This window comes from Cylas formicarius, unplaced genomic scaffold (genome assembly GCF_029955315.1).
Source record: "Cylas formicarius isolate icCylForm1 unplaced genomic scaffold, icCylForm1.1 PGA_scaffold_3__17_contigs__length_32017465, whole genome shotgun sequence".
Lineage (NCBI taxonomy): Eukaryota > Metazoa > Arthropoda > Insecta > Coleoptera > Brentidae > Cylas > Cylas formicarius.
In genome coordinates, this window is record NW_026844326.1 from 23,416,159 (window position 1) to 23,443,488 (window position 27,330).

Genomic DNA, 27,330 nt, shown 5'->3' on the forward strand with positions numbered 1-27,330 from the left:
ATTGTAACACAATTAATAATTCAACAGTATCATTGATACATTCAGATACGAGGACAGCGCCAAAATTTCCCGGCCTAAATATGAAAGAAACAAAGTAGAGTAACATTTTTTTATTATTTTTCAATATAATCCCCCTTAACTTCAATACACTTGTTACATCTCTTTATTAACAACTCAATCCCTTGAAAAAAATATTCTTTTGGTTTGTCTGCAAAATGAGCTAAAACAGCCTCTTTTCACTCAAGTTCTTCGTTAAACCGCCGTCCACGTAAGTCCTTTTTCAAATATCCAAATATCCAAACAAATAATAATCGCTGGGGGCTATATCTCCCACACTCTAAAATGGCAGCTTGTGCAACACCAGCAGTATGGACAGGTGCATTATCGTGCAAAAGACGCACGCCTCTGGTCAGTTTTCCTCGACGTTTTACACGTATGCAGTCTCGCAAATTATGTAATAATGTTGCGTAATATGTACCATTGACAGTGGTATTCGTTTCTTTAAAATCTATCAAAAGAATTCCTTCACATTCCCAAAAGATCGCGGCCATCACCTTTTTTGTTTACTGACAGACTCTGAATGTTCTTGGAGGTGCTTCACCCTTACGACGCCACTCCATTGATTCTTTTTTCGATAGAGGCTCATAATAGAGAGCCATAGTTTCATCTTCCGTCACAATAGGTTTCGGTTCCGACCCACAGAGTTCTAAAAAAGACCGCACACACTAGACACGGCGTTATTTTTGAATAACCTAAAGGTTTTTAGGCACCCATCTTGCACTAATCTTATGCATACCTAAATGATCATGCAGGATTCGACGAACACTTGTATCAGAAAGCTTAGTAATTTCTGATATTTCCTTGACCTTTAAACGTCGATCACTCAATACCACCTCTTCCACAATCGCAACAATATCTTCCGTTATGATCTCCACTGGTCGACCAGTTCTTGAATCATCTTCAAGGGACTCCTGCCCCATTCGAAAACGTTTTGCTCATTCTTTCACTACGGAATACGAGGGAGAACTTTGGCCGTACACTCCATCCAGCCTTTCTTTAATAATTTTGCTAACCCTTCTTTTGTCAAAAACTTTATGACTGCTCTATACTCAATTTGCGTTATTTGCGACATTTTTTCTGACACGTGTTGTTTAAAATGCTCTCAATAAAAAACTATTTGACGCAAGACTTCAATTTTTTTTTCGCAGCCTACTAAGATATGTATTTAAAAGAAAACAAAGATTTATCGTGATACTGGAGCTGCATCTATGTCAGGCCGGGAAATTTTGGCGCCAACCTCGTAAGAGCAAATTACACAACATACAATTCTTAAATTTACAAACTATTCTTTGCAGATGCAAACTCTTGAAGCCTATGTTAAAGAAACAGAGGTAGCCTCCAATTTCGTCAGTGCTATAGGTTCAAAACAATAATTTGTTTTTATAAATATTAAATTTTCTTTCACTGTTAGTTTAGTTAGTCGTTTAGATCTTTAATAACGTTTTTAACTAATTCGTCATTTTAATAAAGACTGGACAGACAGACACACACAAGTCACTTTACAAAACACTAAAAACTGAAACCCCTTTGAACTACCGGATTCGGTTTGCAATATTATTTCATTAATTCATCAAATAACGTTTTGCTTTTACGTTATAGTGTGAATTTATTCATATATAAGAAAGCAATAAAGTATCTGAATCGGTCCATTGTAATGTAACAAACCAAAATAGCGGACAGGGTCTTTATCTAGCAATGAAATGCAACAAATTCTCTATTATTGGAGAACGTGCCTTTTTAGTACAGACAAAAAATACAAAAAACGCCTTTTGCATTTTCTCCGTTTCTTAATTATCAACATTAGGCAGGCTAGTATGCTCTGCTCAAAGCAAAGAAAAGGAAACTGGAAGCAAGATGTTCAAGCAGCGATTTCTTATTGAAAAGTAAATTTTTGACACAACAGTGTCAAGAGGCTAAAAGTATAGATAGAAACAAACTATCAAAAGAAAGTTGATTGTTAAAAAAATGTATACACTTACATATAATAATACCGTTTAAACCTCTACAGAAAAAATATATCAACATCAAATGGGAACATAAAACCGAAACGGAAAGTGCTAGTGTACAATATTCTTCTTTATCTTACTTGGAACATTACTGTCAATTTTATTGTTGAAAATTATACCTCGTTTCAGAATTATAAAGGCTATCGCCCCAAAAACCATAAAGATTCATACGCAAATCACCGAAAGGCTGTCTAGGAAAGCAAACCATACAATGCAATGTAAAAATTGGCGAAAATAGAGCTGAAACCGTTATTATTTATTCTCAATTTAACACTGTTTTTACAGTTCATAATATAGCACAAACTCGAAGTTTTTCGATAATCTTGTACTGTAACATTACCTTTCTCAGATCTGATTATAATTAGATCGGAGTGGTCTTTCAGAAAATTTCTTCTTTTAACCTTTTCAATGATCTCTTCTACAACCAATGCACTGACAGCTCCCAGATTATAATCTACAGATAGACCAAACGTTGCTCCAATGGTTTGTTTCGCTGTTCAAACGCCCTTCATGTAAAGGAACTGCTTAAATCCAGTCCAATCCAATCCACTGCTTTTTGTTCACCTAGATGTAGCATACTCCCATTCAGTTCCATGCCAACGCCGTTTAAATTGTTCATGATAGTGTTCCTCAGTCAGATTTACTTTGTTATTTCAACTTAGTAATGGATCGAAATAGTCGTTAAATGTTACTAACAATTAAGTAATCATACTTGTCATAGAGACTTACAGAATGAAATATTCAATGACTTATTGCACTCAGAACATGTAAATGTATTTTCGGAGCTTAGATACACATCTTATTTGACTCAAATAAAAGCGAGACAGGAATAATAAATTGTTAAATGTATGATGTTAAATTTGATGGATTCATATTTTTTAAAATATATAAAATTTTAGGTACTTTTAAATAAATGATGCATTCCAATTTCAGAAGCTTCAGATCCAAATCCGCTTTCCGTAAATTTGATATAAATCCAAGAATATAAAGGTTGCATTAATACTCTACTTCTGTGTTCGCCAAAATTTACCTTCTTGTTCAATCCCGAAACATATTTTTTCTACTCCCGTAAAATACCTAATTACGCACCGATCTAGCGTGCGGGAAGCGTCACTTTACCACGTCGGTTTCGTTTCCCATGAATCCGAGCCACTTCGGACAATTCCGGGATTTTACCGCACGGATTTGGGAGCAATCGGATATTGTCGGAGATATTTCCCACGCTTTGAATTTTGACGTTTGTCAATTCTGACGGTCATGTCAGTGAATGTATTCGTGTTGTTTTGCGAAAATGTAACCAAAAACTAACGGTCGTAGAAAAAGTATAGTATGCGACACATTCGGTAAACTTTTATTAAAAACTCGTGAGTCAAATGACGTTTACCGCACTTGTTGCATAATATACTATTATTGGTTAATGCTAAATCAAGGTAGCCTTATTAATCCATAATTATTAAGATGGGCATAGTAATTATTTCTATAAGTGGTTATTTAGGAAATTCAAATCCGTCAAGTCCCGCTGTGCTTTCGCGGATTCCAAACATCCCGACCAGCACTTGCGCATTTGTAAAATCCATCAATCCACAATTTTTAATACAGTTTCAATATGAAGGTTCAAAAATATAATTTTATCAGTTTAGGACTTTCAAAGGTGCGCTTTTCAAATTGCTTGAATAAAAATGGAGAATTTATAGTACACCTCGAACCTTCCTTTATCGCCATTTAAAAGCGCTTTATTTTTCAAAATTTTATTTTTTTTACGCGTAACGTTCAACACAATATGGGCCTGACGCAATATGTGGAAACAATAAATATTCCCCTTATATGATACGCTACTGACTTTTATATCGAAACCAAATGATTCGGGTCAAATATCACATTCGTTCATTTAGGGTCCTTGTGATGGCCGCATGAAAAATTTATAGAAGGTTTTATTAAGGCCTTCATTGAGATAATTGGGAAATAAATTAATCCTATATATGATATTATTGACGAGCCAGCTTTTACGAGTATTGGCGATTTTATGTCGAACTCTTGATTGTGTTTGGGTTGAGAATTGTTCAAATCCGCTGCTTTGAACAATATTTTAATGGTTCTAATTTGTTTTTAAGAAAGGTTTAAAAGTATGTACAATACCATAGTATATTATGCATATTTTATGTAGGACATAGCGTTTTAAATCTACCCAAAAAAAAGAGAGTTTGCGCACCTGATAACTAAATAATTCAGAATAGGGAGTAAAAAAATAATCATAATGGGAAAGTGGAGCTGCATTTAAAATTAAAATTCTAACATGCCAATATCAGATATAATTTGTTATTAAAACGGGAAAATCAAATAATAAAAATGTATATTGGAATTAACAAAACAAAATTAAAATAAGTGTGAAGCTATATTTCCTGCCAAGAAGTAATAACTCAAATTTAACTTATGAAGGAGCTTTTTAGAAAAGTAACCACTTGGCAGGGTATAGTAATACGCCGAGAATACACTGCAACCAACGGTGCAGCATTACTAAGATTAATACAGCACTGAATGTAAATGTAACATATTTACATCGCACTGAATACCTCCAGCAATTCGTTGTAGCGGTTGTTGAGAAATGGATCAACATTCCTTCGTGTGAATGTAACGTCCTAGTTTGCAGCAAGGTGGTAAAACAAATTACAGTTAAATTATGATTTCAAATAGGGGAGAAATTTTGGAAGGAATAATTGGCCTTTGTTGTTCTCTGTAAATCCTATTTTTTTTCTAGATATTCCAGTCGCCATTTCCGAATTCTAAAAGATTCCATTAAAACTTGCATTTTGTCAATTTTTGTAAATCTAAAACCCATGTGTTGAATACACTTCCATAAGGTAGTTCTGCCACATTTAACACCGGTTTCATCTTTTTCAAGCCTCCTAATTAAGATATCTTATGTAGGCACGCTTTGTTCCTCGCATAACTGGTAAATTTTACGCCGTATTATATTTTGATCACTTTTATCTACACTCCAGAAAATGTCAGCATCGCTTCTTTTTTTCCTCGCTGAAACGGGATTATTCACAATTTTCCATACAGTTGATGTTGGAATTTTCGTCAATGTGGCCGTTTCTTCTAAAGATGCTTACTTGCTGGCACCACGTTCAATGAGAGTCAAATAAACATTGTTCATAACTTCCTTAGTTTCAATAGAATACTGTTTTCTACATTTGGGCGGGAGCATATCGTGAGATGCACTAGACTCGCACATATTTTGCATAATTCGCACACGATTCAACACACGCTGTATTACACACGAAATAAAAATAATTACTAATAAACTTAAACTAAGTAGTATACCAAACCAAAGAATATTAAACACGGGTAGGTATAAAATTATTTTCTATGACGGACCACAATTTTGCCTGAATTTAAATTCCGAATCTTTAGGTAATAATCTTGTTGCATTGTATGTTAATGACCCCCCTTGGATAATCCCATTCAAAAGCAATTGTTCACTTTCTTATATCTATGAACAGACCTTACCCTAACTTAAAAACGATTTATGGTGTGTAGGTCTTAAAAACTGAGATACGGAATTTATCTTTAAATTGTCACCCTATTTACTAATCCCAGGCATTGCAAATTTATTTTTTAATTTTTCAATTTTTAATTTAAATATAGGTTATTTGTTTCTGTAAAGTTTAATAAACACCCCTGCAGTTGCGAGTTTGTTTGGGCGCGAGCGGAGTTTAATGAACTAGAAGTTTATCAGCGCTTGAAATAAATTCCGATCTTTCAGTATTTTAGGAAGATCGATATCGTACCACTTGCTATGATTTAAGCATATTAATTTTCATTCGTCATGTACATCCGTTTTCCAATGAATACGTCTTTACTGAACTATACTATACATACTATACAAAGTTATTCTTAAAAATTTCTCGGCGGAAAATTTGAATTTGGCGTAGTTTCGATTCCCGAAAAACCATCGAAATTCCCAACAGGAAACGGGGGCGACGCCAAATCCCGACAAATTCGTCGGGATAATTGGGATCGAGTCCCGTCGACAAATACCGTGTACACGTAATACCGGAAGATGAGAATGGCGCGGCCGGCTACAATCTCTGGAACGTGAAGTCCTTGGGATCACCGGGATATGCAGCAGCGACCGGAATCGGTTGCCGAAATTTATCTTGTCTATGCCCGCGAATTATTCTGCCATTAGACGCGGAATTATTACGAATGCGCTGCCCGCCGCAATGCGACGCGGTTCTTACCGCGATTTGATTTGTATTTGTTGGTAAACCAAGATGCAAAAATACTTGGCGGATGCGGTGCAAAGGACAAAAGTTCGGAAAACAATATGCAAAAACCGTATTTAAAAAATTAATTTATTCTGAGAATGACTCATTCCGCCGCCGTTTACTTTGGCGGAGCTGGAGATGCCGCCCCTTCTCCAAGTCAATACAGCCCATTTCATTAGAGGAAATGTAGGGGATCTCGATTCTAACCAAACTTCTCGAAAAACTCCATCGGTTGAACAGGTCGAGCTCCCTCAGTACACCCGGCAGTATTTGATACTTAAGAACATTTATGAAATGACCAGGAAGAAAATCTAAAGTCAGCATTATAAAACATCTGCTCTTCTCTCTAAGAATTCCCATATTACAGCCTTGCATCACAAATTGGTCCTCACCACACTCTTAAAAAGAAAATGAATCCGAAAACAACTACACACTTGCCACTGTGATTCTTCCTTACAATCAAAACATCACTGAACATATATCAACATCTTCGATCCGTCAAAGATAAAATTCCGTTTCGAGCAACAATATCAATATAAATATGAAGGAGCATTAAGACAACGACAAATAAAGTCAATAATCATAAAACCGGACACAAAATCTTATTCGACCAAACTAAAATTCTTGGATGTAATCAATTTTTCTCCAAATAAACATCCGAGAATCCATAGAAACCTCTAAACAATTATTTTATGTAATTATTTACCTATCACCAATAAGGGGATCAGCCATCTAATAAACCGGTTTCGGTTAAGCCTTGGAGAGGGCAAGAGGCCAAGGCAAAAAATATCAATTGTAATAAAACACGACAAATACACCCATCGGCAGTCGCAGAAAACAACCATGAAACCAAACTGAAATTGTTACATGAAATTAATTCTTCTGTTAAGGAAAAATTTAAGAAACCATAAAAAAAATCTCTAAACATCCAAACACTCTTAACCACGATTCAGGTCTTTACCTCCAATATGGAAATCAGTCATATGAGAGAATGTCGTGTCCCTCCTTTAGCTTGGTTCACTCAAACGGTATGTGAGCAGGTACAGACTTTCAGTTAATCTTTGAAGAAGCCAATAGGATGATTGGCGAAACGTTAGCAGCGTGAAGAATTGTAAATAGTTTTCCTCTGCATAAATATTTTGAACGTTCTTTACTCCATTAGAATTGTCTGGAATGAAGTTTCGTCCGTAACGATACAAAATAAACATAATGCACGAATATTTTAAAGATTCGAATTAACCAATTTGGGAACGGAAGAGCATTGAGGATAAAATGCAAAATGTCCATTGAGAGCGATCCTTTATTAGAAAAAGACGCCGATCCCGAGAGTGACGTTGAAAGGGGAATAGTATCTTATGCAACAAGTGTGGTAAACGGCATTTGACTCACGAGTTTTTAATAAATGAGTGAGTTAAAAAGTTTACCGAATGTGTTGCATACTATACTTTTTCTACGATCATTAGTTTTTGCGTACATTTTCAAAAACAACACGAATACATTCACTGACATGACTGTCAGAATTGACAAACGTCAAAATTTAAAGCGTGGGAAATATCTCCGAAAACGTCCGATTGCTCCAAAATCCGTGCGGTAAAATCCCGGAAATGTCCGAAGTGAGTGGGTTTCATGGGAAACGAAACTGGCGTGGTAAAGTGACGCTTCCCGCACTCTTGCTCGGTGTACAATTAGGCATTTTACAGACGGGAATAGAAAAACAATATTACTTCGTATAGAGGGGCTTTGAAAGTGATTGACGACCTAAAAAATTTTGCAAGTAAGGACTATCAATCTACTGTTTTGAAAAATATACATCAACAGACTTTATAAACCAGTAACAATTAAAAACTAAAGTTTATGTGATTTTTTAATGGTTTTATATTTAATACGAAAAAGAATTGGCGTGATAGGACATCCGAAAACTAAAACTCTTTAAAAACTTTATATTTTGACCACAATATTCCGCGCCATATAGCGTAAATAATCTAGTTTAAAGGAATATGTATTTTTCTATAATCCTCGGCTTAGTAGATTATTTGAAACGTTTCGAATCAAATTTTCAGAAGGGATCATGGCGACAACTTCCCGTTCGACGGGAAGGGAGTCATCCTGGCCCACGCGTTCTTCCCGACCGGACAGAGAGCTAGCGTCGACGTCCATTTCGACGCCGACGAGAGTTGGACGACGTCCGGAAGCAGCGAACAGGGTAAGCAAGTTGACCTTCGACAAACTTCCGGAACTGCACCGGTATTAAATTTTTTTCCACTGGTGCAATAAAAAATTGACTGCAAAATATGCGGGTTGGGTGTGAGATAAAGAAAATTCTAGAATGATGGAAATGTTTCTTTATCGTAGTAATAATTCTTATTCAAGTTCTGAAGTCGTTTAAAGTGAATCTCCAAAAATAAATAAGATAGTTGTAGGATAGATAATAGGATAACAGGAAGAGAACCCCTTTTCTAAAACCAAAACGAGATAAAGATAAATTAATCAATATCGTATACGCGTGCTCACTTCCATGTTTCTTAATGAGTTTTTTGTTATTTTTACAGCATGGTTATCACAATTTGGGCTGTATTCTGTTGTTCTATAATTTGTACCAAATACTTTTCAATTTTGAAAATAGAAAGCAAATAACTCATAGCTCCTACATCTAAACCCTTTCGAAATCCTTAAGTACTCAAACATATTTGAAGCCGAATGCTATTTCCCCTTCCCTATTTGTAGTGCAAGAAAAAGTCATACAGCTACGAAATACGAGGTTAGAGAAAAAATTTCCAGCCCTGACATAGATGCAGCTAGAGAATCACGATAAAACTCTTCTTTTAAATATATATCTTAGTAGGGTGCAAAAAAAATGAAGTGTTTCGTTAAATAGTTTTTTATTGACAGCATTTTAAACAAGGCAAGAAAGGCTGGATGGTGTGTACGGGAAAAGTGCTCCTTGGTATTCTATAGTTAAAGAATGGGCAAAACGTTTTCGAATGAAGATGATTCAAGAACCGGTCGACCAGTGGAGATCATAACGGAAGATATTGTTGCGATTGTGGAAGGGGTGGTATGGAGTGGTTTGACGTTTAAAGGTCAAGGAAATCTCAGAAATTACTAAGCTTTCTGATACAAGTGTTCGTCGAATCCTGCATGATCACTTAGATATGCATAAGGTTAGTGCAAGATGGGTTCCTAAAAACCTTTCGGCTATTCAAAAACAACGTCGTGTCGAGTGTGCGCGGTCTTTTTTGGACTTCTGTGGGTCGGAACCGAAGCCTGTGATAGAAACTATTGTGACGGCAGATGAGACTATGGTTCTCTATTATGACCCTCTATCGAAAAAAGAATCAATGGAGTGACGTCGTAAGGGTAAAGCACCTCCAAGAAAAATCAGAGTCTGCCAGTCAACAAAAAAGGTGATGGCCGCGATCTTTTGGGATTGTGAAGGAATTCTTTTGATAGATTTTAAAGAAACTAATACCACTGTCAATGGTAAATATTACGCAACATTATTACATAAATTGCGAGACTGCATACGTGTAAAACGTCGAGGAAAACTGACCAGAGGCGTGGGTCTTTTGCACGATAATGCATCTGTCCATACTGCTGGTGTTGCACAAGCTGCCATCTTGAGTGTGGGTTCCAACAGATAGATTATCCTCCCTGTAGTCCAGATATGGCCCCCAGCGACTAATATTTGTTTGGATATTTGAAAAAAGACTTACGTGAATGACGGCTTAACGACGAAGTTGAGTTAAAAGAGGCTGTTCTAGCTCATTTTGCAGACAAACCAAATGAATATTTTTTTAAAGGGATTGAGTTGTTAATAAAGGAATGTAATAAGTGTATTGAAGTTAAGGGGGAGTATATTGAAAAAAATTAAAAAAATTGTTACTCCACATTGTTTCTTTCATGTTCAGGCCGGGAAATTTTGGCGCTGCCCTCGTATGTAGATACTTTGCCTGCTCTCTTTTAAAGTCATCAGTTCTTCCAGAGTGTCAAAACTAAGTAGCGCCAAGTATTTCAAATTTTTACTTGTTACAGTTATTAGATTTGTGAAAATTAACCCAAGAATTTTGCAAACGGTATTTATAACGGTCTTGCAACCACTTACCACTATAATAGAGACTATGCAAAGACTTTATTCACGGAAACAAAGCATGCTCTTCATGATTTAACGAGATTAAACAATTATAATGTTGGAAATGTGTTTTTCGGAAATTGAGCGAAAAAATATTCGCGACGCCACTGGAAAACCGGCGTGTTTATTCAACGCTAATTATTAAGTACGACAACAAGGGCGTAGTCGCCTCGTATATTTTTTAATTATGTCACTGAAAAATCAATTTCGTTCTGCAAGCGACAGCCTGGTCGAGGCCGAATAAGCCGATAGCTAAAAGCTGATCTAACCGACTTTCGGCAGCCACCTCCAGAAAATAACTCCTTTTTATTCCATCTTTACAGATAAATTGAACGTAATCATTGCAAATGTACTGAAAACATTACAAATTAAAATGCTCCTCAATGTCAATCAAATGTCTGTCCCACAGCAAGTATGCCTGTATATATGCGATAGAGGCCAAAAAAGAATGCTCGAAACGAAGAAGGCCATGGTGAACAGTCTGGTAAACTTTAGTTTGCTTCTCAGACAGCAAAGGAGCATTCAGTTGCCTAGGAACACAATAGAATTGAATTTGTGTGCCAAAAACGCCGTTATTTAAGATGTTGAAAAACTGATGAGTTATGTATATAACAGAAACGCAAAAGTGTGAGTCACGAAAGCATAAATACTGGGTGGATCATCCCAAATGTGTATAAAGAAGATAGATCTTAATGGACATTTTGCAAAAAATAATCTAAGCACTTGGTAGTCACTTGTTGGCAATTATTGATTAACATCGGATATGACCTTAGCAAATATAATTATCATTATCATTTGAATCTTAATTATTATAAAGCTCGGCATTATTAGAAAATGACTACAGTTATTTAACTATCCGTCGTATGTGGCGAATTTTTTTGCAAACTCATTTTGGAAGTCTATACTAGAAGGTAACCTAGTTTTATTGAAGTTAAAAAAAGTAATTTTCATGGTTAAAAAGTAATAATCTAAATTAAACAAAATAAATAAGAACTAAAAGTTCAGATTTTCACGAAATTATATATTTTGACATGACAATTGTTTCGACAACACCGCGTCTTTATCAAATGTCACATCAAATCTGAACTTTTAGTTCTTATTTATTTTGTTAAATGTATTTTCACCAAGTAAAAGCCACCTCATTTCAATAATCTAAATTAATTCATTTAATTTAAAACTTGATGATGATTATAACTGAAATGAAAAAGTCAGACAAAAGTTAAAAACATTTTGAAAACACGCAATTATTTTGGAAAATGCACGGAGAGACCAAAACTGACCAAATGATATATATCAAAATGATTTTTCTTTTCTTTACGTAATTATTGTCATTAATTTAGTACAACTAACCAAAATGGTACAGCTAAGTAGGGTTGTATAGACAGAAGATACAAAGATAACTCACCTTTTCAAAATTAGAATCTCTACGTAGTTTAATTTGTAATTTAGGTGGAGCATCTCAGTTGTTTGATTTGAATTTTGTGTGTGTGTTATGTGTCACTAATATTTATGAAATTGTTGATGAAAGTGACTTGTTTTTATCTCTTCTCCTAACAATACCTACATTTGCATTGTCGCCATTGGCGGTATGGTTTCAAAACCCACTTTGTCAACATTACGATTTGCCTCGTTTTTTAGCTTTCCCGTAGATATAACAAAACTGCCATAGGAGAATCAAAAGCAGAAGCAACGATCATTAATAAATTTTGGCGGAAACGGAAACAGAAGCGATTACGGAAGCGGAAGTGTAAATACGCGTCTTCCACGCGAATATGCTTTTATCAGGGATTTTGCATTTGGCACTCGAATCGTTAATCTCAATGGAATAGTTCAAAATTGTAGCCTTTATATTTGCCTCGCTTTCGCATTCTAAACTTACAATTACATCTGAAATCACATGTAGATAAATATAAATCTGTTTCCGAGTAATTAATTTCTGTTGTTTATTATAACCATTGTATTTATTTTTGAATCATTTATGCTAAGTTCCAATATCGATTTTACTAAGTAAATGTTATTTAAAAAGATGGTAATAGATATTCCTTTTTTGTTGTCATTTATACTAATGGATAGAACTCAGTGGTTGTGATATATTTTCATTATTTTTTACGGCGACAACCTTTATCTTTGAAGAATACCTACAAATAAACGTCTCGTGCTGCATTTGGTTGCAGTACTGTATCCGGTAAAAGAAAGTAAATAAATTACGTATATAAGTAAAGAATTTATTAACAAAAATGAAAATTGATTTAGTTATAAGATAAAAATTTTTAACGATGATATTCGAAATTGTTGTTCAAGAGACCCAAAGTATCGGTTTAATGCATACACGAGGTTAGCGCCAAAATTTCCCTTCCTGACATAGATGCAGCTCCAGTATCACGATAAAACTTTGTCTACTTTTAAATATATATCTTAGTAGGCTGCAAAAAAAAAGTGAAGTCTTGCGTTAAATAGTTTTTTATTATTGACAGCATTTTAAACAAGACGTGTCCGAAAAAATGTCGCAAATAACGCAAATTGAGTATAGAGCAGTCATAAAGTTTTTGGCAAAAGAAGGGTCAGCACCTATAATTATTAAAAAAAGGCTGGAGGTGTGTACGGCCAAAGTTCTCCTTCGTATTCTGTAGTGAAAGAATGGGCAAAACGTTTTCGAATTGGGCAGGAGTCGTTTGAAGAAAGTTCAAGAACTGGTCGGTCAGTCATAAAGATTGTGGAAGAGGTGGTATTGAGTGATCGACGTTTAAAGGTCAAGGAAATCTCAGAAATTACTAAGCTTTCTGATACAAGTGTTCGTCGAATCCTGCATAATCATTTAGGTATGCGTAAGGTTAGTGCAAGATGGGTTCCTAAAAACCTTTCGGCTATTCAAAAACAACGCCGTGTCAACTGTGCGCGGTCTTTTTTGGAACTCTGTGGGTCGGAACCGAAGCCTGTGATAGAAACTATTGTGACGGGAGATGAAAAACAAATTAATGGAGAGGGTGAAGCACCTCCAAGAAAATTCAGAGTCTGCCAGTCAACAAAAAAGGTGATGGTCGCGATCTTTTGGGATTGTGAGGAATTCTTTTGATAGATTTTAAAGAAACTAATACCACTGTCAATGGTAAATATTCTTCTTCTTCTTAGCGTGCCTTGTCCTATCGAACGTTGGCGATCATCAGCGCAATCTGGAGTTTGTCCACCGCTCTTCTAAAAAGTGTCCTGGCGCTAACACCATATCACTGCCGCAGATTCTTCAACCAGGAAGTTCTGCGACGGCCTGGGCCTCTCCTACCATCTATCTTGCCCTGCATAATGAGTTGGAGTATTTGGTACTTTGTGTTGCGTAGAATATGTCCGAAATATTCTAGTTTTCTCTTTTTGATAGTGTGTATGACTTCTGTTTGTTTGTTTAGTTGATTTAATATGTCTATATTTCGGACTCTGCGTCTGTATGTCCACATTTCGAAAGCCTCCAGTCTTCTGCACATGGTTTCGGTCAGCGTCCACGATTCGGCCCCATACATGAGCACACTAAAGACATAGCATTTGAGAATGCGAATCCTCAAAGCTAAATCGATATCGCGGCTGCATAACACGGCCTTCATTTTAACGAAGGCGCCCCGGGCTTGCTCTATTCGGGATCTTATCTCTTGTGTGTTGTCCCACTCTGCGTTAAGTATGCAGCCTAAATATTTGTAGTGTTGGACGCGTTCTATGGGTTTTCCGTCGTACTCCAAATCACCCCACACATCTCTATGTTTGCTTACTACTAGCCATTTAGTCTTTTTGATGTTCAGCTTGAGTCCCATCTCCCTACTTCTGTCTGCCACGCAGTTCAAAAGTTCCTGCAGGTCCTCCAGCGTACTCGCGAGAAGCACAGTATCGTCCGCGTATCTGAAGTTATTTATAACTGTACCGTTGAGAATAATACTTTGGTGTTTCTCGTATAATGCTTCTTCAAAAATGCTTTCGGAGTACAGGTTAAATAACAGAGGCGACAGCACGCAGCCCTGTCTCACACCACGCATGATTCGAACCTCATCCGACATCTCTCCGTTCACTACTATTTTTGCTTTCTGGTGCCAATATAGATTTGCGCAACATTATTACATAAATTGCGGGACTGCATACGTGTAAAACGTCGAGGAAAACTGACCAGAGGCGTGCGTCTTTTGCACGATAATGCATCTGTCCACACTGCTTGTGTTGCACACGCTGCCATTTTAGAGTGTAGGTTCCAACATACTCCCTATAGCTATATGGCCCCCAGCGACTATTATTTGTTTCGATATTTGGATATTTGAAAAAGGACTTACGTGGACGGCGGTTTAACGACGAAGTTGAGTTAAAAGAGGCTGTTTTAGCTCATTTTGCAGACAAACCAAAAGAATATTTTTTTAGAGGAATTGAGTTGTATTGAAGTTAAGAGGGATTATTTTGAAAAATAATAAAAAATTGTTACTCTACTTTGTTTCTTCCATATTCAGACCGGTAAATTTTGCCGCTGCCCTCATATTTAGATAAATATACTTTGTATTTCAACCTTTTTTTTGTAATAACGTAGCGGTAGAATATGTATTGCTATTTTCAAACCAATATTTTTTTAAAGCTTTAGAAACGACTTAAATATTTTCTATTAATTTCTAGGTATAGGTATCAACCTAGATTATTGTAATTTTCTTTTTTTACAAATATTTAAGGAAAATATTGTTTGATTACAAAATAATAATAAATAAAGTAAATAATAATAAATAAATAAAGTAATTTATATACCAGTTGTCCTTAAGATACTCTTGAATATTGAATAAAAAATGTTTAATAAGACCAAACATGACCTCCCGTCACGACTGCTTGTAGAGGGGGCAACTTTGAAATATTAAACGGAAACATCCATTTTTTATTGAGATTCGCATTCCGTGTCCGAAAAGCGTCAGGTTTTGACCACAGTTTTTTTACATGACGCCGTAATCGCAAGAAACCATTTATCCAATTTGTCAACATTTGACTTTAATATTAAGATAGGTTAGTTCTGATACCGTCTTTTTCTGTTGTAAGATTTGCTTCATATTCCTTTCAAAGCTGCAATTCCAGTTTATATCGAGAAAAATATAGTAATTTATATAATTAAACATTCCATTCCATAATAACCGGTTTTTCCTATTGTAAAATTTGCTTAGCATCAGGTTGACGAGTGCTGCCATCTATCCGTCCAGCGATTGCGCAAATTTCAAACGCGTAATTAGGAGGTAGTGTCGCCAAACGATCTAGCAAAACGCAATTTAAAATTAGAAAATGCGACCGGTTATATTTATAATGCAAAATTCGATGGCGTCATGCAGTAGATATGGTCAAACACGCCGGATATTCCGATTCATTTTTTAGAGTATCCTTTCGGCCAACGGGGGTAAATTATAATTTTCACGTGTGATTTAATTTTCGGAATCCGCGGGTTTTTGGTTAATATTGACAATGTCGACTCTGCGCGATTAAATTTTCCGATCTCGCAAGAGATATTTTCAACTACGAATTTGATAGTGTCGTGTTAACGACGGAGATTTATTCGCGCTCGATATGAAACAGTGTGGTGCATCTTTACCTCTGATTTTAATCTTTAATTTTGGTGGGTATCTTTAGAGTTATCATTGTTACATTTCAATGTATGGTGACTCACTATAAGTATCTTATTACAAGATTTGGATACCGATGAAAGGGTACTTTCCTTCAAATGTCTTAGATGGCCATAACAGATGATAATGTACTTATGATATTTTACTACATATTCTACGAATTCTACTCAACATTCTCTTAAGGTTTTTGAAAACAAAATGAGTATTTTTTTTAAACTGTTTAAAATACAGTTTTAAAAATAGACCAGTAAATTTACTTACAATATTTCTTAGCTTCCAAAGCACCCGTCCAACTACGTGGCTAGGCAAGCCATGAAAGAGTAATCGTGCTCCATTTTCTGCCCCGCCTAACTTTCTGATAATATCTAGAAATGGCTTGTATGCGTGGATCATGGCATATTCCTATTCCTAAGCAAATTCTTTAAAATCAAAGTGCTGCCGTAAAACAGTATACTACAAGCACAACATTGATAACAGCAAAATGTACATTTAAAATAAATAAAACTGAAAAATTGAAAACGATTAATATTAATTACATTTTCAAGCAATCAAGAGCGGCAGAGAGAAACATTCTCTCAGAATTTTATCTAAAGTCCCACATGCAGTTCCATAAATTTAATTAGCCTACTGGGAGGCGGGAACATTGACGTCACATTACAACGATACTTTAAACATTCAAATTCGTTATGATAACGATGCAAATTTGTCACAGGCACCAATCTATTCAACGTAGCAGCCCACGAGATAGGTCATTCATTAGGGCTTTCGCATTCTACCGAGCAAGATGCCTTGATGTACCCTTGGTATAAGGAGATGAAGGACGGATTGGATTACGAACTACCGGAGGATGATAGGCTTGCCATTCAGTATCTCTACGGTGAGTGGTCGAAAGTTCAAACGCAAAACATAATCACTTGCTGAACTTTTTATTTACTTAACCGTCTGGAATAGGAGCACTGCCTTTAGCAATTACTCATTTTTCAGGCGCCAGAGAGAGGCAGTGGGACCGAATACCTCAATACCGACCTCCAGTCACCGCATCAACCACAACCACCACCACCACCACCACCACCACGACAACTGCAAGAACTCCCTCACGATTTTACCCAACTCGAGCTCCATACGATCCTCGTTACCCTTACGGAAGACCTCATTACCCGCACTCGCCCTACAAGCCCAATAAGAATCCGTATAACAAAACCCCAATGCGTCCCGAAAAGAAACCACATTATCCTAAACATAACTACCCTCACGGAAGATACCCGCACCATAAACATCCAGGTAAGACGACAGGTTCTAGAATCACTACATCAGCGACCATTTTGTCCTTTTCTGATTCCGGTAGAATATTATCGGTATTACAGGATATTCAAGTTCTAAGATTGAATACATCCATACGTTCAGACTTGTTTTTAAATATATATAAATACAATTAAAAAATAAAATATCAAGTTACTAGAGAAGTTTTTTCAAAGTTACGAGTGAAAGAAAAGACTAACAATTCTCTGTCTACTTCATATATATATTAATTAATATGTTATTTACTAATGGTCATTCGGTGCTCAAAAGGCGTGTAAAATTTTCTTTACTGCGGAAGATAATTAAATTAATGACAGTTGGACATCAACGATGCTTCATAAAGATTATTTATATGTGACACAGGGCGACCTTACCCTTACACAACAACCGCGAAACCAGTACGGCCAACAACGAAAAACAACCCCACCGTACCCGAACGACGTCCCGAGGTGACCACATCTCCTTCTAAAGAAACGCCAAAGAGAGATCAACCCCCAGACACCTGCGATACCAGTTACGATGCCGTCGCGATGATCAGAAGGGAGATGTTTGTCTTTAAAGATAGAGTAAGTCACATTAAGTTTATATTTTATTTATGCTTTACACATTATACTGCGTATAGCCTTTGCACGGGAAGCCAAACAAAAGCTAAAAACCTCCCAAAATACCATTTCTATTCTATACTGATTGCAAAAATATTGTGGTGAACGAAGCTAATGGGCTGAACCCGGCCTTGTTTATGTTCCAAGCAACTCGGGTACCGCGAATCGAAGCGTGATCAAAAATATCGCCCTTCGAGAAGGCGACTAGAATATTCGACCCCCATCGTGAAAAGGCACTGGTTCTAAGAAAGCCGTCGAGCTCACAAATATTAGAAGCATTATATAAATTATCCATAATGTGTAGTAATAATTTTTAACGAAATAAATTTTCAGTTCTAACGATTTAAGCCGATTTTTTTAGCGTTTTGGTTCGGCTTCCTGTGCAAAGTGCATCTGGAAAACCTCTTTCCCAATTTAAAAACAAAATAAAGTATTCGGAGTAATTCTAGTTTGACCTACACTGTTCTATACCATTGGGATCTTAAAGCCTATAACCAATGTTTTTGGAACAAACTAGTCAAAAAAGGGACAAAAGCACCAATTATTTTTTTAAACCTAAAAATTTGTATCATATTATGCGTTCCTGAAATTACCAACATTTTTTTATAATAGAAAACGAATCGTTCCCACGCTGCTACCATGAATTTTACAAGTTTCTAAGCAATATATTATTAAACACGGAAATTAACAACTTTACCCATATCTGTCGTATCTCGGATAGTATAAATTGGATTATCTGGTATAGTCGATACTTCCTTCACAGAATGAAATAAACCTATTGTCTCTCGAAATCGCTCTTTTTTCCCACCAAAAAGTAAAATAGCATCTGCCACTGGGTTAAGTTTTTAATTATTCGTTGACCGAAAAAGTTAAGATTTGTTAAGATATGTTTCAATTTAATGTGCTTGTGGTTATAATACTTTTATTTATAATAAACGAACTTTAAACTACAGATTTATGGCGTTCGCTCGTCTTGCTGGTTGTTGGTCAGGGATTTCTTTGTTATCATACTTGGATATTTTCAATGTTACAACTATATACAACTACATTCATCATTCAACGGCAAAGGACCACAAAAAAGTCAACAGCCAAAATAGTTTTAATTGTTCACATTGTTATAACTTTAAAACAACATCATTTTTATTTTGTTTTGTTTTGCTCAGAATGTACTTGTTTTTCTCAAGATATTTATATAAAAATGTCGCATTTCTCTTTGACCCTTGTGATAGAAATTACACCCTTTGTTAATTTTGCCTTAAATTTTTATTTTAACCTCAAGATGATTCCGATAACTAGGTTATAGAGGAGTTAACAACAATGTGTTTTTTTTATTTTCTAAAAAAAGAGATTCTCGCGTCTTATACCAAACCAAATTTCAAAAAATTGCCCCAAAAACTAATTGTAGAAAAAGTATAGTATTACAAGTTGATAAAATTCTTCAGTCACTCGTTCGCCTGGTAGAAGTAGAACTCGTGACTGTTATACTTTTTTTATGACGACTTTTAATTATTACTTAAATAGTCTTCGTTTTGCGAGACAATAACTATTGTCATATCAATCATTTTGCAGTATTTCTGGAGAATAGGCGACAACGGAGTGTCCAACACTTACCCAGCAGAAATAACGCGCCTGTGGCGGGGATTCCCGTCGAATTTCACCCACGTTGATGCCGTCTACGAACGTCCCGACGGACTTATCGTTTTTTTCGTCGACGATCTTTACTACTTATTTTCGGGCGTCAAGGTGGAAGCGGGCTACCCGAGACCCATAGTCGATTTAGGTCTTCCTCGAACGTTGAAAAAAATCGACGGCGCCATGGTATGGGGCCACAATGGAAAAACTTACTTCTACAGTGGAGATATGTATTGGAGGTATGCAAAGAAATCGCCATTAAGATTCGATACGAGTTTTTATATATGTATTTATTTATTCATCGTAGATTCGATGAAGACGTACAGAAAGTTGAATTGGACTATCCGAGAAATATGAAAATGTGGAAGGGCGTTGGGACTAATATTGATGCCGTTTTCCAGTGGCAGGATGGTAAGTCGCATAGAATGTTTAATTAACCTAAATGTCTCACATTTCAGCATAAACTTTTTCAAGTTCATTGAAGAATCAATACATTCAAACATTTTATGGCTATTTTGCTCTCTTCTCCAACAATTGCGAAAACGTTTGTTGTCAGTGTCCTATCCAAACCAACCAATCTAACCATATTGATGAATTGTAAGAAAATGTCATAGCCGACACTCATTTTCAGATCTTGTTTTGACAGAGGTTTTAGACACATTTCATCGTAGTCGTCGAAAAACTATTTCATAAAAATTTCACAACATAAATTACGTTACCACTTGACTAAGTGGCAACATTGCAAGACGTTATGGAATTGACTTGTCAAATTTTTTTGTGTCAATTGACCGAAATAATCTTAAAACTAAAATAAAATTTATATTTATTTATTAATATTTTTTTATATATTTTTATTGGGATTCCTCGAATCGCATTTTGATCTAATTTGACTATAGGACTTTTCGCTCGCAAATGTTCTCAAATAACATTGAGCATTCCCCCTGCTTTTTGACTTTCTTAATATTATTTGGAATAATATAAATTATCCATTTCTGTAGAATCCAAAATCATTATAAAAAAGCAGAATGATTAAATGTTTAGGGTGACCCATATTGTTGCCAATAGTGGCCTAATAAAAAGAATTGGGCAAGTCGTTCTTGAAATTTAATAATTCGCCTTTTTTTAATGAATTTTTTTAAAATTCTGTGGACAGTTCCTCGAAGCGTCATAAAGAAAGTCCCTAACAAAATCCGAAATTGATTGAGAAGATTAATTTATAAAGTAATCTTAAACGGCCTCACATCTTTCCCTTCGCAAATCGAGATTGTATTTTGATTTACTGGTTTATTTCTGCGAACGTTTCTCGTTGTTTATTTTTCATTTTCTTGATTCATATAAAACAACAACGCAAAGAAGAGCGAGAAGTAGTATAAAAGTATTTACCTGCGTAACACCCATGCTAAGGTGTATTCATTCAAATAGCCTTTCATTTAGATGTTTCTGGAAATACTATATCGTTATGATATATTATACATATATTCTATTATATCGTTATAATGGTGTAAAAAGTTTTAATTTTGGAACTATCCTTAACAGGTTTTTATCAAAATTTATTTTTGTATCCATTTCAACATCCAACAACATTCATTCTCAAAGATAAAATTTTGCCGTTCTTATTATTTTCGCAGGGAGAACTTACTTTTTCAAAGGCAAGGGTTTTTGGAAATTCAACGACCTGCATATGCGCGTAGAACACATAGATCAAAAGTTATCGGCGCCATTTTGGATGGGCTGCTCCAAGAATTACGAAGGAAATGACTTGAATCAGAAACTGCCGTACACCAAGCTGGAGGAGAACGCCTCCAATTATCTGAAACCCAGTTTCCTAGGTATCATTTTGGTTTTTTGTTTGTCGATTTTCAAGATGTGTGGTTGCTACGTCTGTTAGCGTTTTAGTAAATTTTACGGGAGTCTTGGAATGATTCGCGCCAGTTCATTTCTTCTCCATTAACTATTATATAATCTATTTTGCAAATTTTATTTATAAGATAACCCTGCCTCAACAATATTTTATACTACGTAAACTATACTCAAATATTTATAAAATTGTGATAAAATATAGCTAACTCTAGTGTTATTTTTATATTGTACAGTGACCATACCATACCGTTGACCATATAGCTGTAAAAATATTTAAAGCACATTTTATAATACATCAAAAATTGACGCGTGGTTTACCAACACTACATTTTTTTTAAAATCTGATCTTAGGTAGCGGCAGCTTGTCTTTGCTAGGCAGAGTGCTGGAGCTTATCAGCAATAATAAAAATTACAATGTCCTGTATAGAAGCATCTGTACAAGTAGGAACTAGCTGCCCAGACGAGCAGTCGCTGTACCGCTAGTTATGTTCGCGTCTTAATTTTTGAAATTTATCAAGTACCCTGGATAAAATAAATAATGTAAAAAATCGATGTTTTAATCATGTTTTTATATAATTTGTGATATGAAGAAACCAGGAGTTACAGGTCTGCTTCCTCAGATAAAGATCGAAATTGTCGGTTGCCTTGTGTAATAAACCGACCATTATCTTTAATTTAGTTGTTTTATTTAATTTTAGTTAGGTACACAAAAGAAAAAAGGCCATAGTGCAATCACGAAAGGTTCGGATTAGAGGCGCATCCTAGTACCTTAGATCTCAGTGAAGGAATATATGGGTTGAAAAATAATGTATTAACTGGCCGTTTCTCTTTTATAGAGCTGATGAGATTGTTCAAGCAAATATTACACCTGCTAGGCAATATTTTGGATGGCGCGCACTGTTTCTTATCAGATCTTTATTTTATTAACAGTATCAGAATTTTATGTTTTACCAAACCAAGAATAAATTGATCCGTCAGCTCATTGGCCATTGTTTTGATTTCAAATGCACACTGCCTTTGGAAAAGCAACACTATTTTTGTGATACATTTTTATTGGCAAAATGTTTAGGCTGAAAATACATGTATTGAAAAAATAACTTTTAGCTGTAAGTTAGGTTTATTTACTTTTTTATATTGCTTATATAAATTCTGTGATATTTTTTAATTGTAATTCAATTTAACCTGTTTTTATTAGCTTACTACAATTTAGATTTTTTAAATACCAGTGAATTTCAATTTTAGTATTAACAATGAATTTCATAGTTGGATAAATCATAATAGAAAAAAGTACCATTCAATTTTTACAAAAGAAATTAAGTCAGTGACCACGAAGGAATGAATGTTAGCAGATATGTATATGAAAACAAACACTGTGTATTTAACAAATCGATTAAATCTCTTTAAAAAACATATGGTGAAAAAATATCTAGAAAATCCTTGATTAGGAACGTTTTAGTTCCAGTTAAATAAAGTATGAAAATAAATTTAGGATTTTTATGTAATTTTTAAGTAATATGACAGTTCAGTATAATTTCTTATCATGTAACTTCATTATTTAGCTGTAAATATTTCAAGTGTAAAGTGAACTTATAATTATGTGGAAAAATATAGTATTGCAAAAAAAAAAGAGATAGTTTTCATTGTTTCCGATGGAATTGTATGGTATTCTAATTATGTGCACTGACATGAGGAGTCAAATTGTGTTTCTATTAAATCTAATGCATTATACAAGGTGTCCAGATACGAATACAGAGGGAATGATAAAGCCAACATCAAACACTGTATCCGTACAAGTGCGTTTGAGTTACTTCAGGCGGGTCGATAAGAATTGATTCTGTATTACCGACCGGGCCAACCGGCCAGATAAGTCGAAACATTTTAAATATTACAGGTCCAATTTCAGGCGGTTCGGCCATGCGTTCATAAGCAAACTTTAACGTAAATTCGAAAGAAAATCATTTTGTTTTTAGTTAATAAATTTTCATGAACCATTTTGTATTGTAACCCCAAAATAAATTGTCAGACACGTTACCCTAAATTTATAACCCGGGGTGGGTTCCGATAAGACTTTCGGTTCGACACAGAGAACGGCATTCCGCTAATTCCAACCTGTTATAGTGGCAAACTCAAGTTTCAGTAAAGCAAGATGCAAGGGACGAGTGGAATACTCTACATAAAAAACGGCAAAAAACATAATATGTGAATTACAATCATCTCTCAGAACTTTTGTCCCAATTATCCAAGATATCGAGAGCAAAAACAGGATAAAATAAAATTCGTTTAAATTTTTAACCTGACCGATTCACAAAGAGAATTTTTTTAAATATCATAAGTTCTAAATTAAAGATTCGTTAAGCATGCATATGTATTTTTGTTTTTGGAAAAAAACATTTTAAATAGACGAACAAAAAAAGGACTTGAATCATTCTACAGCTAGGTTAACAACTGCCGCGGAGAAAGTTCGCACTGTGGAAGCAGAGCTCTTACTTTTCGGAAGGGGTTTGAATATTTTTGGCCCTTCTGAAAGAGTTTATTAACGTCAGAATTGACAATCGTCAAACTTCAAGCCGTGCGATCAATTCAAAAACGCATTGGGTCAGTTTAAAAACGAACTATACCATTTTAATACTTCGTCTTAACCATTTAAAAAAAAAATAATTTTAATATTGCCGGAATTGAAATTAAAACTCACAACTACAAAAAACTAAAATCCATAAAATTTATTTCACAATTTCTCAAAATCAACACAATTACTTACTGGTAAAAACAATTCAAAAAAATATATTTAAATATTTTATACACAGAAATATACATAACCATTTCATCAAATAAATAGGCTAAGGCCGAGGTTATCCAGCATGATATTTTTAATTATTAATTTAATTTAGAAATAATTTTAAAATACCCGGTTCCATTTTCAACAATTTTTTTTTAAATTGCAGCAGTTTTCTATGAAAAAATGGTTTGAAAGGCACCTTATTCAAAACGATTGACACATAGATGTGATTATTTAGTTGAAAATTTCATCCGAACTTAACGAGTAGCTTACTGAATTGTCATAAAAAACCAGGAAATATCAGCAAATTTTTGTCTTTACTTCTATCTACCATCATGGACGAGAATAGTTGAGAGAAATGCAACTGTAAATGTTGTTACAATTAAAGTCATCTTAAAAAAAAAGTAAATAGACAAAGCTTTAAATACAATTGTGAATAAACAGCACCAAGTTGGATAATCCCGACCTAAAATTTCCTTACAGCGAAACAAAAAAATAAAATAAAAATTTAAAGCACACAAAATACCTATTTTGATAATCAGTTCGAAAATAGACCTGTTTAAATTGAAAAAGCCATCAAAGTCTTTCATGATAATTTTAATTTGATGTACTTGGACTTTTACTTAGAATCAGAATATAACTAAGCATAATTATTTTAACAATGGCCTGTACAAGGTAACCAACAAAGTACGTACATACAAGAGAATTTATCAAATTCTCCTAATTTTTCCAATTTGCTTTGAGCAATCTATGTTTTGGACTTCACCAGAGCGAACATAGAGAACACGAAGAAACATAATAGAGTGGGTTTAAGCTGGGGTCTATTTTATGCAATTTTTTCATGTAATTAAACATTTGAAGTGTTAAATAAAATTTATCTCAACAAGTTTTGGTTAGTAAGTTGTAAGGTCCCTGGATGTTATGGCCACAAAAGATCTTATATTTTGGTAAACAAAACTTTTGTATCGCATTGTAAATAACCAGTCACAATCTCTCCAGTAACAATTCCGTCACTTTCATTATTTATTTATATCTTTTAACACATTCATTTTCTCTTAATAGAATCTGTTAACACATCCCATCTCCAATTCTTTTTCCTATTACAAAAATCATTTTAAAAAAAAAATCTGCTTTTAAGAATTACCAAACCAAAGAAGTAACGTTGTCACTGCAATTATGCAAGATCGCGAGTAGAGTATAAAGAGACAATCAATATTACTGTCAAAAAAGACTGAGTGTAGTTGAATGTACATACACAACATTTTAATGTCTTATCTTGACAGGAATGACATTTACCAAGAATTAAAAGTTTGTTATCAATTAGATCTAAAAATAAGTAGGGAACTTATTACCAGCCTAGGTTTTGTCAAGACAATATCATTTGGCAGCGATCTGGGCTAAAAACAAATGTTTACATCATTTTCCTTTAGGTATTAGAGCAGTTTTTTTGAGTGCCCATAGTAGAAATGCTCCACTCATAAATAAGCAGAAAAAAACCAAAATGCTAAGTATTTCAGTTCAAGTTTTACTTTATTTCCCTAAAACAGTGTAAAAGCTTTCAATATTTTCATTTCCATGAATCAAACTTGAAGGCCTATTCAAATGATCTACACCACCTACAAGTCAACCCTTACAAGTTGTAAAATTTATAGAAACTCTAAATAAAAGTCACAATCTGCAACTCAACAGTGATACAAAAATCTCATATAAAAAGTATTATTGCAAAATGTTATGATAAAATTGATGTTGCAAATAAAATTTGGCGTTCACTTGTTTTACCTAAATTCATATATCTGTATTGAATTTTCAGGCACATGCGTTAAGTTAAGAGATTGGTACCTACAAAAATAAATGAACATGAGAACACATCAAACACTCTGTATTTAAATTAAGGATATCTACCATGAAAGCATTAGAAAAGTAAAAAAGGGGTTAAAAGGTAAAAGAACCCTTATTCTTAACGTTGTCTTAACACATTTCCAAAGTAAACTCTAAGCAAAGGTAATTTAATGTATTTTCCTTTAACTTATTTCAGTCTCTAGTACCTTTCAACTATCCTTTAATAGTACATACCCCTAATTTATTTACTATTGCTTAAATGTACTTACCATTCAGAACTACGATGATAATAATAACCTTCAATAGTAGCCTTGGACTTTTGGAAACAAATGTAGTAGAATCCTGCAAACGAGGCACCACTGATATCTTTAATGGTATGATCAGGTACCAAAAAGTGCTCTTTCCATCGCATAAATACATAATCTGTGTCTGCCAAAATTTTGTAATCAAAATTGTCAGAGTTGAATGTTTTCACATACTCGCTGAATAAGGAAAATTTACCCTACAAACATGCACAATTTTAGACACATACTTCTAAGGTTCATGGATATTTACCCAATGTTTTCGGTCAACCTCCTCATCAGCATCCCATTTCCGCGTTAGAAAAGGATATTTTTGACTTATTATTTCTCCATCAAAAAACGTAGTCAGTTTAGGATACTCTTCAGTTAAGCCGTTAATTTGTAGGTATCCACATAGGTATGAATTCTCTTCGTCGACGTGCTAAAATAACCCCCAAATCACTTTATATTTCGCACAAACAAATTTTATATTCATTTTCGCTAAAGCTATTAAATCAAACCTTCCGTAATTTAAATCACATCCCCATTTTTATTTTTATTACCAACTTAAAGCACGACATATGAGTTTATTAACGAAGTACATGCCAAATTAACGTAACAAAATTGGCAAAAACAAAGAAAATAGAGACCACCAAAATCATTCTAACCTGCAAAACCACTTCAACTTCGTACGAATTGCCTTTCGATTTTTGAAAACCTTGGAATCTGGAACCGTTGTATAACAGCGATTTCGTTATACCTGGTTGTTTAGAATTAGCCGGCGGTGGAAGCGTCGGATCCACCCGCACCGGCATTTTCTCAACAGTTTTGAGTGTCCTTGTTTGACGCGCAAAAATTTTCGGACAACTGACAATTGATAAACTGTGTCAGAGAGAGACTTGCGTGCTTTAAACGTTTAAATGACAGAGGTATCGAGAACTTTCGCCAAATGACCCAATCACG

General features: G+C 34.8%; 2 protein-coding genes across 2 annotated transcripts in view; one reads left to right on the forward strand and one right to left on the reverse strand.

Moving 5' to 3' along the window:
• Nucleotides 1–23,082, forward strand: part of LOC132698924 (matrix metalloproteinase-14-like) — a 176,653-nt gene extending 153,571 nt beyond the window's left edge. Inside the window, exons 4-10 of the mRNA XM_060665252.1 lie at nucleotides 8,398–8,540; nucleotides 16,791–16,955; nucleotides 17,063–17,359; nucleotides 17,741–17,943; nucleotides 19,549–19,850; nucleotides 19,919–20,022; nucleotides 21,240–23,082. Of these exons, the coding sequence (XP_060521235.1) occupies nucleotides 8,398–8,540; nucleotides 16,791–16,955; nucleotides 17,063–17,359; nucleotides 17,741–17,943; nucleotides 19,549–19,850; nucleotides 19,919–20,022; nucleotides 21,240–21,499 (1,474 nt within the window). The 3' untranslated portion in view covers nucleotides 21,500–23,082. The remainder of the gene's footprint in view (nucleotides 1–8,397; nucleotides 8,541–16,790; nucleotides 16,956–17,062; nucleotides 17,360–17,740; nucleotides 17,944–19,548; nucleotides 19,851–19,918; nucleotides 20,023–21,239) is intronic.
• A 1,100-nt stretch (nucleotides 23,083–24,182) lies between these two features.
• LOC132699165 (glucose-induced degradation protein 4 homolog) lies at nucleotides 24,183–27,277 on the reverse strand. Its single transcript, XM_060665721.1, has 4 exons — nucleotides 27,036–27,277; nucleotides 26,642–26,809; nucleotides 26,356–26,588; nucleotides 24,183–26,086 (listed from the first exon to the last, which is right to left on the reverse strand). Exons 1-4 carry the CDS (start codon nucleotides 27,180–27,182, stop codon nucleotides 26,023–26,025), a joined length of 612 nt encoding a protein of 203 aa, XP_060521704.1. The 5' UTR covers nucleotides 27,183–27,277; the 3' UTR covers nucleotides 24,183–26,022.
• Between the last annotated feature and the right edge of the window lie 53 nt (nucleotides 27,278–27,330).